This window comes from Athene noctua, chromosome 1 (assembly GCF_965140245.1).
Source record: "Athene noctua chromosome 1, bAthNoc1.hap1.1, whole genome shotgun sequence".
NCBI lineage: Eukaryota > Metazoa > Chordata > Aves > Strigiformes > Strigidae > Athene > Athene noctua.
Window position 1 is genome coordinate 105,325,968 of NC_134037.1, and position 14,424 is coordinate 105,340,391.

Here is a 14,424-nt window from a genome sequence, read left to right on the forward strand (position 1 = left end):
ACATTCCTTTGTCCTCTATCACTCTCCCTCTTACACAATCTTCCATCAAGCTCCATGATGTACTCCCTACAATGCAAATTTTTGAAACAGGTTTTTGGTTATGCTTGGGAAGAGAATGGTACATTTTAACACTCATTAAAAGCCTGTGATTTTGTATACAGTGAGACCTCTTTCACTCTTTGATCAAACAAAACTTCTGTCAAAGTGAAATCTTGGTCACTGAAGTAAAAAATAAAATTTGTTCTGATTTTAGTAGCATATAGATTTCATTTACTGATTTAAAAAGTGTTTGTCAGTGCATGAATACCGCCCAGTGTAAAATTACCATCATACTCATAATTTAGCAGGCAATGGAATTGTATGGCATTCAAAGAGTCTCTATAATAAACATTGTCGTAAACATACATTGTCCTAGATGTATACGTGTGTCTCTGTATGTGTGTTCACACATTGTGAGAATACAGTGTGTGTGAGAGTACTTCTCTCGTATGCACTGCTTCATTTATTATTCATTTCACTACAGATCACAGTCCGCTGGACAATAGTATGGAAGATTTCTTTAATAACTCTCACTGCTAATTTAATTCTACTTAAACACACATATCCTAGTGAATGCCACATGCTTTTCAGCATGATTTTATGTGTAAATCAGGATAATATGTTTTCAGATCATTAACTAAAAGGAAGCATGAACTAAAACCTATTTAATCAATGAGGTATTGCTTTTAAACTACCACAAGGTCATAAAAAAGATAATTTCAAAGCTATAAGTTTTCTAATTGTAATCAACAACAATCTAATGATGAAAGAAAGTGTATCTTAATGGCTGTCATAAACTTGTGCACATCCTTGCCTATCTTTAAAGATCCTTTACCTTCTTATTTGGCAAAATTTTCACCACCAAATTTTGTTATTTCTACATGCAGAACTGAAGTGTGACACTGGGATTAGAAATGTCAGTGTCTTACTGCTCAGTCTTAAGTGAGCAGTAAAACTCAGATGTGATTTTATATTATATGACAACATATACTTGTTAATATTAGGTATAATTTGGAAACCAGACTGGAAAAGTATAAAACGTGCTGGGAATTTACCTTTTCCTTCTTGCTTGGTAATCTGTCATACAAACTCTGCATTTTATTTATTCACTTTTCAGAAGTCTTTCTGTTGGCTTAGTCCCAAAACCAATCCATCTGTTTGCAAGTGAACGGTTCCAAGTGTAACTGTGTTTTTGAGCTGTGAGATTTATGGGATTTTTTTGTTTGTTTGTCTTTTTCTTTTTTGTCTATCAAATGATATGTGTGTCACTCTATTCCTGCTAATCAGCTACACCTACATTTCTCTCAAGATCTAGTTTTGTTGGGCTCTCACTTTAGAATTCAAAATTGCCTTAAATAAATTGTTTCGACTGGCATTTACTCCACAAAAGCTAATTCACTGGGATGTCTGTGAAAAGAGGATGCAAAACGAACACATATACATCAGCTGTAAATTTAAGCTTTCATTAAAAAAAAAAAAAATTGTATGCACAGTGTTTATGGAGTATTTGTTCCATTCTCTTATTTCAAATTTTTATGAAGATAATATCCAATGTGGCTTAGAACATCATTCACTGTAAATCAGCACATGGCAACTGACTTCCTTACAGCTAAACCAATTTGTGAATTATGGCTCAATATATTACCAATGGTTTATATTACTATTATTAAACAAATTATCTAAGTATATCCAGTAAGTGCTCTTTGTCAACACTTAACTTTCATTCTAAAACAGATTACAAAATGCAGGGGACTTTATATTCTTAGATTAGATTAGCTGTACCTGATAGAATACAAGACCATTCACAGAAAAAAAAGTTTATATTGCACTTCTCACCTACATAATATGTTAGCTATACAACTACCTGTTTTCATTCTCTAGTTCTTAAATTGAGCAATGTGACAAATTAGAGGCTGAAAAGAACAATTTTGTTAGTAAGATTTACTAATGCAAACATATTCTTCTGAACTTCCAGTCCTCAGTTGTAATAATAAATAATGTTTTGTTCAACAGAGTATTTGTGTAATTGTTACATGCACACAAAAAGCATTTTTTCATACTTACCTCCTGGAGGCATGACTATTGTTATAGCATCACTTATCAAGCTGCCCTGGCTGTTGGAAGCATTCACTTGTACCGTGTAGTTAGAAAATGGAATCAGACCTTTAATAGGTACCCATACATTGGATTCGTTGCTGCTGCATAACATCCGAGTACCATTTACAATAGAATAATTAGCATTAGCTGTTATAAAAAAAAAAAAAAAAGGGGGGGGGGGGGAGAGAACAAACATTAGACCTTGCATCTGCTACAATTCACTGTCTTTATGAATCAATTCTTATTTCTACTCAAATGAAATGTTGATATTGATATCAATAACAACAAAAAATGGCCTATTTGGAAGAAAAAATATTATTCGCCATTTTCCCCTCCTTTTGCTAACAGTTTGTGGTACTTGTAAAACTTCAAATGTAAATGAACTGATGATGCAGTTGCAAAGCTGCAAAGAGAAGCCAGTTTTCAGAAATTACTCATGTTCTATAACAGCTGTGTGATAACCGCAAATTCAAAACATTAATACTTGTGCCTGTGAAAAACTGGTATTCTTGAATTCACTAGAAAAACACTTACCTTAACAGTTTATAAGCTAATTTCATTGCATACATAGGAATTAGTCAAATGCAGCAAGAAACACATACTTTCCATCATGGCCTGCAGTCCTCTCAAAGATAATATAAGGATTTGAAGCATTCGGTTTATCAGTTGAAATCATCAGAGGACACCACAGCAACCTACACGTCCTTTACAACCCTTTTAAGACCTCAGACTTAAGATAAGACAATATTCTACCCTATGAAAATAACAAAATAAACTTTTTCAAAATACCTGATCAGTAAGACTGGAAAATATAAAAATTGTTTGTCGAATAACAATTTTTTTGGACTCAGTGAAGATTTCACTCACATATCTGAGAGCAGTGCTGAGCTCATTTAAAGATTATCCAATATTTTGAACATATAAAGTGCTATATAAATGATTAATATTATTACTACTATCCATCATTCCATGGAGAGCTCTCACATTGAAGTCGATTGAAATTCTGCATTGCAAACAACAGCAGAATCATGCAAGTCTGAGACCACAGGTACAAGAATGGGATTAAAGAGAATGTAACTATTAAAAATATCTTAAACTAAGGCATTGTTACATGCAGAAGACTGAATATACACATCTGAGTCCTCTACAAAATAGAAGTGAAAAAAATCTTAGAAACTCTCTTTTAATTAATTTTTTAAGTGAAACTCATCGGGTTTACTCATTTTTATGCAAGTTTCAAATGAACGGTTAAAACTGGAATTTTATTAAACCTGAAACCTTTTTTTCAAATATTCCATATTTCTATGATGTGCACTAAGGTGCATATGCAGTACATTTCAGTCACGCTCTCAAGACATTTTACTATGAATGAGTGATCTGGACTTTGCTCTAATTCTGGGATCCCCAGCAATAGAGGCAAAGCTTCTTGTCATGCAAGAACAAGCACATTTTACACCTTCCACATACAGACATAGCAATTCTGCTGAAGCAAAGTTTTTTGTCTGAGACTACTCTTATGTACCCAGGCTACTCAGCCAGCAGTAGAAAAATGTATCTGCATTACTTGATCTCAGCTCTTAAATTGTATATCAAACCTTCCTTCTGTATCTTTGTGAAACTGTCCCTGTCTGTGATATGGGAGTAGATACAATCCAACAAAGCGCATTTCTCCCATTATCTATCACAGCTTTTCTGTGCACCACCAGGCACTCTGCGACTATTTGCGATGCCCACCCAACAACATGAAACTCTTATATACACCTATTGTTTTATTAATGACAATAAAGCCATTAGAAATGGCCAAATGACATATCCATGCTTAAGGTCCTAGTGACATAAAACACTTAAAGGACTTGGCTGGCTGTGAAGAGAGATGCATTTTTTAAAGGTTTCACTTAAAATGTGTAGGAAAGTTTAAAAATCCAGTGTTGACAGATCAAGGCACATAGGATAGATTCAAACCTCAAGCATAAAAGTAGGGTCCCTAACAGCAATTTATGTGCCCAGTTCATGAGAAAATTAAACTTTTTCTACCTACAGTACAGTTTTAACATCTTAATATTTTTATTCTCATCCACCTGAGCCCAGAATGAAAGCATGTACTTCTTCTGCTGAGATTTTTATTCCACTATTAATCTTTCTTCCAATGGCTAACTATACTATATTTTTAAAAATACAGTTTTGAGTAACAGAAAAGGAATTAAAAGGATAACACTCTATTCCAAGTTGCCTGGATAACAACATTAATATACAGTAATTATACAATTAGTTGTAACATTAAATTCTAGTTATAGCAGAGTGATTACTCGGCAATTATAAGAAGTATATAATTACTCAATAATTAGGAGAAGTATGTAATTACATAACCATTTTATTCAGCTCAAAAATGAACTTGCAAATTTACAATGAGTCAGACAACATAGCAATTCGACATTTTTCATTACTTCTAATAAAAAGCTGAGGTGCACTTGCAAGTTGCCTAAGCTGAATTGTACACAGATAAAAGGCATTTTACCCTGATTGCTAGCCAAGCAACTTACTGATACTGGCAAGTAAAATATTAGAAGAACATTTTTAAAATGCAGGTGTTGCTGGGGATGACTTGCAATATGCAGCTTTGCCGCTTCTCACTGCTTAAACTTTGCTTTCAGTGGGCTGGAAAATGCAGACGCATAGGTTCAGCCTGACAGAAAGCGATACAGCGATAACCCTGTCATATCGCTCTGTGCCATTCCTGCCTAGACTGCTTCAGTGTGGACCCTATTTGTGAGTATAAATGGATGAGGCCTCTCTTTTTTCATTTTTCATGTGTGTTTTTCTCTCCATTCCACTCACAGGTCCTACTGGAGCCTACCACTAAGTCTGCCGCAGATGTAAACAGCAGCTGCCTCAGAAACTGGTGAAGTCCTAAGAGACATTGTTTTACTTCAGACAAGTAGTTTCTACCAGAATACCTCCTTGTTACTGCACATTTCTGCCTCGTAACTTCTGCTGTGAACAGTCACCAGTGCTCCAACAAGAAAGATCCCCTCAAGACATGGCTAACATGAACAACCTAAGGAGACAGAAAACACCCCTAGCAGCAGCTCACCATGTCCTTCAATACTTAGACATGCAGGTAGCCTTATCAAAAGATGAATTCAGACAGAAGGGTGCTCACACCCACAGTCTCCTATAGCCTCTCAAAAAAGACTTTTGCAGACACAAAAGGCTTTCCCATGCTCCTTAATCTTTTCATATTTTTGCATTCTGATGGTTTTGTTCTTTTACTAGCCTTCCTGCTCATAAGGCTCTCCGTATTTCCCCCAATATTTCTGAGGGAATTTTGGGCTAAGTTTTGTACTTGAGAAAAAGCTGTGCTGTTCTGTTTATTCCTAGTTTATACCAGATTGAAGTATCTCAGCTTTTCAGGAAAACATTATCCAAATGAAAAAAAATTAGGCCTAAAGAATATACATATACATACTTAAAAACTACATATACTTGAAACAAAGTAAATTAATAAAACGTGTTTTCATTAAAAAGATACACAAATACATATTCCATTCAAAATCATTGTTTAGAAGTGCTAAGCTTCACACAGCACTCCTGCTGGCGAGTATTTGTGTTTGAAGGTTCACTATGGTTTTGGGTGGACACTTTGAAGGGGGCTCCCAAGCAGACGTGCATTCATGTTACTGAACACCCCTGTAAATAGGTGAATAAAGCTCCTGTGGGTCGGTGGTGCGTAAATTACTGCTGTCCTGGGTCCGTCATCCTATGGGGTTCACTAGATTGAAATAACATAAATGGGTATCCTTTTCCATTCTTGTTATAATCATTGTCACAAGAATTTTAATGCCTCATATATTCCATAATTTTTTTCTGTGTGCTGTACTGCTCTGACCTTTTCAATATTCTGTAATTTGACTGGCTGGCCATTTCAACTTCTCTCCTTTTTACAGCCTTATTAACTTGAGGGAAAGAGGTGAAATGGACAGCCAATCAGAATACATAATATTGCAAAGGTCACGGTAGTACAGTACAGTATCAGCAGACACAGAATACTGTATATTAGTCATTAGTGTTCTGATATCTTATTCATGTGACAAAGGTTGTAAGGAGTGCAGGAAATGGTACAACATGAAACCATTCTCATGACAAAGACTGCAATGGAAAAAAGAAATAATACAAACTAAACGCATTCATCTCATGTCTTAAAATTATTTTTTTTCTAGATTTTACCACATTTAAAGGTACTCTTGCCATCTGGATCAAAACTAATATTTTTAAGGAAAAAGGTAATAAATTGAGATGTTTCCTTTTTATGTATTAAACAGAAAAAAATCATGTTCCATATGTGTAGGCAATACCTAAATACTTCTACTACTACCACTGCACTTGTGATTATTAAAGTAGTAAGTTTAAACATAACCAATCTAATGTGTCAGCATCACAAATGCACTGACACAACTATGCTGGTGACTTCAGGAAGAAAGGAGGCCACGCTAGTGAAAAATACTACTGCATGCTCGCATTCTATTCTTTCTCCAATCATCAAGAGCTGGCCATCATTATACAGAATGTTCAAAAATCTTTATACTTTTCAGACTTGTTGAAGTCCGATAAGAATACAAACAGAACTGCCTTTATAAAACAAATTTCTATCTCTTCCTATTTGTGATGTCCTAGAAACTGGCTGACTGCTCTTCTTACCCCCAGATTTGTCTGAACTTAAATAATATTAAAGAACCATAGTTTGTGAAATGTAGGGAGATTTCCACCTAAAAGGTACTTGAGCCTGAAACACTTAAGTCTTATCATCATAAATGTTTAATGAGTATTATTTTCTTTCAATATCATTATTTCAAGATAATCTGAGTCTTCAATCACAAAAGTACACTAGATATTGTGTGCTACTACATGGCAAAATCTATTCTTTGAGTGATTGTAAGGTTTTGTATCATGCTCTGAAATATTATTACCAATCTATACTGTTTCCATTATGTACATACAGGTCCTGATAACCTCTTTTACATTAGAGAGAGTGATGCTCCACAATATTCAGATAAAAGCTGAACTATTACCACTGTAGAAGACTACTCAAAGAATAAAGGTAGCAAAAATCCATGTCAAGGAACAGTTCATATGAGGATCTAAAGAATTATACAAAGATTACTTAGTTAACTAGCACAAACATTACAGTTATTTTTATGCCTGCTTTATATGTGTGTGAGCATACAGAGGTTAAGCATCTTATCTTGGGCCACAGAAAAAGCTGATGTCAGAATAGCAAAATAAAAATGAAACAAGAACTCACTTTTTCACCCCTTTTCCCCATATCCTGTCCTCATTGTCCACCAGTTTCTGTTCCTGTGCTGGTTTCTGTCTCTTTTGCACCACAACTTTCTTGGGGAAATTATCTGAATTTGCACACTTCCTTATCTGTAAGCTCATTCTTTTGTCCATTAGTTTTGCCTATTCTTCAGCCTCATTAACTTCCACACAAGCTACTCGTTTCCTCCCAGCTTTTTCTTCTCTCCCTCTCTCCTTTTCCCCCTGTTTCTAGTGCAGTATTCTGAATAAAACCCATGACTTTCCATTAGTTCAGTTATCCCAACACAAAACAGCTAAAAGTCTTTCCTCATCATTATTGGTGACTCTCTTTTCCTAAGAGCTGTAATAATGAACTGCTCTCCAATTGTCATCCCAATTATTATACTGATCTTATGAAGTGGTTTCTGTGCTTTGACACTATATCCCTCTTTTCAACAAAGTGCTGAGGGGTGCGTGTCTGTTTTGTGGTGAGGTTTTTTGTTTGTTTTGGAGGTTTTGGTTTTGATTTCATATAAGTACACTGCCAATTTTGTGCCTCAATCTCCTAAACCCCTATGTATTCCTCTGCTCCCGAGTTGACAGATATATATTGTTTCTATGAACATATCATTGTCTCAGTCCATCAAACTGAGTCCAAAGCTCTTATCAGAAGACACTTTCATTCTCATGGGCTAGGTGGAGTTGTTGGATGAGGCAAAATGGTTAATTTTGCACTGTGGCAAACTGGAAAATCTATGAATCCAAAATATTAATTTTACTGTAAATAATTAACAGTTCATATTATCTGCATTGAAAAACCTTAGCTTTTCCCTTTTTCCCTGATAATTAAATAAGCCTTTAGTTTTAAGACTGAAAAATAGAAAATACTTAAAGAACAAGATGAAAGTCCTTATGGTCATATACTACAGGAATCTGAATGCTCAGAGACTCAGATGTAGTTTCTGCCTGTACTACTCCAGTTGTTTCTTTGCTAGCTCAGTTTCCCTCGCTTTAAAACAGGCAAAGGCACCTTCTGTGACTTTTCACGGACTTAAATTTGGTAAGCTATCTCAGACTGTCTTGAGATGTACAGAATGCTGAACATGCTGTCCGTCACTCTGAGCTGCCCCCTAGTACAGGCTGGGGGCTGACGCTGGAAAGCTGCTTTTCTGCTTTGAAAAAGACATGGAAGTTCTGGTGGACAACAAGTTGAATTTGAGAGCCAACAATGAGTCCTTGCAACAAAGAAGGCCAACAGCCTCGTGGGCTGCATTAGAAGAGTATTGCGAGCAGGTCAAGGGAAGGGATCCCTCCTGTCTGTTCAGCCCTGGTGAGACACAGCAGGAGTGCTCGTCCTGTTCTGGGCTCCCCAGTACAAGATAGATATGGACTTACTGGAGTGGAGGCCATGCAAAGATGATTAAGGGCTTGAAGTATCTGTCACACAAAGAGAGTTTGAGAGAACTGAGGTTGTGTAGCTTCAAGAAGAGAAGGCCGTGTGTGTGTGTGTGTGTATCTTATCAATGTGTATGAATATTTGATGTGGGGGTGTAAAGCGAGACACTTCTCAGCAGTATATATCAACAGAACAAGAGGCAATGGGTACATACAGAAAATACAAGAAATTCTGTTTAAACTTAAGAAACAAACTTTTTTACTTTGAGGTTGGTCAAACACTGGAATAAGTTGCCCAGAGAGGTTGTGGAGTCTCCATCCTTGGTGGTACTCAAAACCCAACAGGACACTGTCCTGGGCAATGTGCTCTAACTGACCCTGCCTGGAGAAGGGGGTTGGACTAGATGATCTCTATAAGTGATCTCTGACCTCACCTGTTCTATAATTCTATGAAAATTTGCAGAATACTTAAAGAACCCTAAGGCAAAGCAGGGGTAATCATTAAATGAAAGCATGTTCCTGTCAGTAGAAATAAGTGATCATTAGTGTTACAAACACAAAGGAATGTGCATTTATATGCTTATTAATTCTGTGGACTGAAATATGAATAAAGCCTACAGCTTGATGGGGGAGCTCATACAAGAAAGTTAGCACAGACCCCATGGATAGTTAAATGACTGCAGCTGAGATTAGGCTCTGTCATGATGTCAGGCAGAGTAGAATATTTGGTGTGTGGTCTCATCTACCCTTTTGATCTTCCAGTTCAGTGCCATGAAGCTTTCAACTTAAAAACTCTGTAATATTAGATGTAATTGTCAAGAATAAACTATTTTAATTTGAATCACTGATTTAGGTTTTTTCATTACTCTTTAATAAACATAGAAATGTCCAATGAGTCTTGCAATTAAGTCTGTCTCATTTAGACCTTCCAGTTAAAACAGTGTAGTCAGTATAGCATATTAAATTTCCACTGTAAGTATATTCATCTGTACTGTAACTCACTTTGCTGCAACAGCACCAAGGACCCCTCCCGCACACTGTACTAACTGTTGTAGGGACATGCTGTAAGAACTCAGTCCATGACCTAAAGAAATCATAACATAGGGTGAGGTCACCCAACTCTGGAAAGCCTTACGTGAGTAGAACCAACTCATGTGGATCTCACACAGGCTTCCAGGGTCCAGCTGGTCTTATCCCAACACGAACAGGAGAAAGTGTTCCAGCACAGTTTAGTACCCCAAGTGGCATAACATCACATTGTCTATAAATGACCAGAAGGCATCAAATAGCAAAAACATTTTCTGTACTTGTGGTGTTAAGCTGATGATAGAGTGTATTATTATTGATTTCATCCCTTTTGGTTTAGGGGTTTTATAGACAAATTATGACTTTATTTCACCAAAGATTTTACACACTAAAAAAATTTCAGAAAGTTAGCTTTAAAATCTTCAAGTTTGTTTTTCCCTGGTTAGAACATTCTTTCTCTAGCTGCAGCAATACATAAATGGAGATTATCACAGTATCTGGTTTCTGAATCTATGCCCATAATTCATGGATGCCAATAAGAATTTTCCATTCTCCAGGGACACTATCAGAAGGAGACTAGCTAAACACACAGAGCAGAACTGGGAGTCTCAAATCCATAATCAAATATCTAGATTGATTGTGTCACTTGCACTTGTATTGATTTCAATTGGAGCAGCTGACCCAAGGGAATAATAAAAATGTGGAATAAAACTGATTTATGAGAACAAAATAAATCCTTTTGTGAGTGGTAATGAATTGGTACTATTTAACCCTTTCAATCACAAAGGGAGAACACTATTTATTTTTTTAGAATGCTGAGTTAGCCGAAAGAAGTAATAAAAAATGTCAATACTGTCAAATGCCATTACACTTAGTTGTAATACTTTGGAAGGAATGAAGCTCTAAACTTATCTAGGATTTTTATTTGACAGAAGACATTCCTTTGGCTTTTCCAATCACCCTACATGAGGCATCATAAATGATGCACTTGTAAACTGAAAGAACCACAGAATCACTCAGGTGAGTGGTTGTTGTACTTAGAGAGTAGTTCCCTCTAGCCTATTTAGGGCAAAACCATCCAGAGTAACATGAACAGCCACAATAACTACACATGATCATCCCTATAAAAGGATGACCTATCACAGTATCTTGTTCTTCCTGGTATAACAGTAGGAAGTTACATAGACAAAACCTAATTTGATTCCCCCCCAAATACAGTTCAAATAAAAACTTCAAAGCTTGTCAAATCCCAGAAACCAGATGTTTTTTATGTTAGTCTCTAAAGAGAAGCATATTTGTTTGAAACCAACACATATGAGTATCCAAATGCAATTTCTTCATCTGCAGAAGCTCTAGTCATATTATATATACTCTGCTTGGGTCATACATTCACACTGTTGACATCAATCATTTTGTGTCCAATGTCATAATTTTTTTTTTTTTTTTTGCATTTAGGGTTTACCATAGATACCTAAGCACTGTCAACGTAGGCTCCTCAGCCTTCATCTGGGTTAAAAAGTCTGGAAGATATTAATTAACTGACTGTTTTCATAGAAGAACTTATTGGAAAATTTATTTTTACTCGATACTGTTTACCAGTGCCATCTCCAGAAGGTTGCTCTTATTCCCTAGACTATTCCAAGGCAGCAGGGATCGTCTCAGAGACTGTTCTACTATTGGTAGTCAGTAGGAATTTCAACCTGTTAAGAACTGATAATATGTTCCTCACAGAAATGGGGTTCAGCCTTACATATCTGCTTTATAAGATGAAAACCAATAAATTATGCAGTACAATAGAGAAACAGATTAGTGTACATGTGACAAAAACATAACTATGTGAATAGAGAGATGCAGAAGATCAGCTAAAACATTATCTGCTGTCTGATGCTAGATTCTTCACTAAAGAAACAGTCCAGTGTAGAAGTCAGAGACTGCTTTCATTTTTGCTTTCATTTTGCTTTCCTCCAAGACATCTGTACCAAGGAATAGAAAAGTATATCCAGTGCTGAAGGAAGTCATGCTAGTAGATGGTGTATTGTGAAGCTGTTCAAACTCTGTTGAAGCCTGACTAAGCATTGCCCAATAATCATCCTAAAGCGCATGCAAAACTGTTTTCTAGCCATTCAAATGAAACTTTAAATGGCACATTACTCAGTGCCAAAACACCCCTAAATCCTGCTATAGTGAACAGATTAAACATGACTATTTGAAAATGGATCGTCCATTCCCCCCCCACTTCTTTAGGACTAGTGATTTTTATTAGTGAGCTCTGTAGCTAAAACTAGGGAGATATACAGATGAAATGAGGGAGGAAGGGGATGACAGTGTGCCTATCATATTTAAAAAAAAAAAAAAAAAAAAATCAAGGATTACTATGGATTATTACTAGGGAAATCAGGCTGCAGAATATATAGGGTTACTGTGCAATCCTAAATTACTGGAGTAAAGTTGAAATGGCTTTTCCTGTCCTTAATAGATAATAGTCTGTCCCTGGCACAGGAACACATGATATAAACATCTTTGGCAAGTGATTAAATGCAGGAAGAACACAGTCCTGATATTTACCTACTATAGAAAAAATACTCAGACTTCTTTGGTACCAGCTTGTTGAATGTTCAGCAACATTAGAGGAAAGGCTTAATAACTACCCAACAATAGGAAAATAAATTTGTATGTTTTTGAAGAGATAGCTTGTCTTGAAAGTAAATTATATGCTTTGATTACATATATGGAATGAATATACTGCCATTTTTGTAAAAGAATTTTTCTTGCAAATATTAAAGCACATCCAAACTTGCATCTATTGTCAGGTATGGCATATTCAGTTGCAGCAACTATAATGCAAATCTATACTTAGATATTTATATTTTGAAGTAATTATGCAAACAACCACCTCTAAAAGAAATTTACTATGAAAATTGCAAACTCTTGGAAATGTTTTAGTCATTTCTGAAACACATTTGATTCTCAACAATTGTTGTGTTGGTTTAAAATTGTCAGATCTAAGTGTAAAACACTTTCTTCTGCATCTTTGAAGATAACATCCCACAGAATTTTCATTCTTCATTCTCAAGACTTCAACACAAGACAGGCTAGAAACTTTAAGGGGCTTCAGCATTCCTCTCCCCAGTTCTGCTGACATCTGCAGGTGGCATGTCTTCCCCCAGCAGATACTGGTTTTGTGCACTAGCTTGATTCTTAACATTCCCTATTTGAATTCTGATTGGAGAGTGTACTGGAAGCACTGTGCCTAATCAAGATTATAAGAAGAACCTTCTAATACAAGGCAAATTAATAGATAGTCTGTTTCCTTCTATTTATTTATATGTATAGTAAATATTAAACAAAAAGATTAGATGAATAAAATTCTAATGTTATAGGCAAAAGTCAACTTACTTGTAGATGTAGCATTTTGGGGGGGGTTGGTTGTGGGGTTTTTTTTGTGTGGTTGGTTGGTGGTTTGTTTTTTTTTGTTTGTTTGTTTGGTTTTTTTTTTTTAACCAGAAAATGCTGTATTCTGCTGTCAGAATTCTCATTTGCCAAGAGAATGAGCAAGGAAACTTTCTGGTACAGTATCTCCAAATAAGCAGTTAGCAGATGAATAATTTTCTGTTTACAAAAATACGGATGAACTATACTGCTGAAAAGTAAGAACCTTGAATGATATGACAACAACAGAAGTGACAGAAATTAAAAAAACAAACAAACAAACAACCCAAAACAAAACACACAAACCCAAAAAACCCAAACAACCAAAACTGAAAATAATGTACATTGATTTCTACATTCATGAGCAACAAAGACTCCTGAGTATAACCCTGCAACTTCGTGTTGTGAAACTCCCTGAGGACAAATAGCTAATTAAGGATTCTCTTTATGTCAAACTTGCATTCAAATGCATCACAACATCCAGGGAACTACAGATTTGGATTCATTTTGGGTTAATGCAGTCATCTGACACAGGTAGGAAGATAAGAATTTCCTCCAACTCTCTCATCAGGAAAAGAGGTAATACCTGATCCTTTCTGTACTAGAACTTAATTTCAGATATCCAGATGCAATTAAAAATGACCCTGTACTTAATCTAAACCACCCTAAGGGTAAATAGGGCTGAATGAGGAACTACTTGAGGGACATAAGCCTGTCACCTTTCTTTCCCCCTCAAGTCCTCTGAGAATTGGAAATGTATCAGATAATAACAAGAACTTTAACTCCTCTTAAAGAGAGAAAAGCTGCTTGTGATCTGGTATTATCAGTATTTCATGTGTCAGACTAACCAACTGCAAAACAAATTCCTCTTTAAAGTTTCTTCCAAGGAGGCACGGGAACTTAAATGACTTAATGTAAAGCAACTTGTCTTTGCAGAAAAACATGTTGCCTGAACATTGCAGAATTGGGACAGAGTCCTCAATTTCTAAAATCGTATTTGATCCTCATATGCAGTTTGCTGGGAAGAAATACTCTTCTGGAAAATGTACCTGTATAGATCAGAATGGTGAAAGAGACTCAACAAAGCTCCCTCCTATGTTTTAACAAGTATTTTCAAAAAGAAAGACTGTCAGAAAAATAATC

General features: G+C 35.9%; 1 protein-coding gene across 7 annotated transcripts in view; it reads right to left on the reverse strand.

The window, feature by feature from the left end:
• Positions 1–14,424, reverse strand: part of USH2A (usherin) — a 392,395-nt gene that overhangs the window by 161,453 nt on the left and 216,518 nt on the right. For 6 of the 7 annotated variants that reach the window (XM_074897210.1, XM_074897211.1, XM_074897215.1 and 3 more), the window contains one exon: positions 2,104–2,283. The exons of the other annotated variant lie outside the window; for it this stretch is intronic. In XM_074897210.1, coding sequence (XP_074753311.1) covers positions 2,104–2,283 — 180 coding nt within the window. The remainder of the gene's footprint in view (positions 1–2,103; positions 2,284–14,424) is intronic. 7 annotated transcript variants of the gene reach the window in all.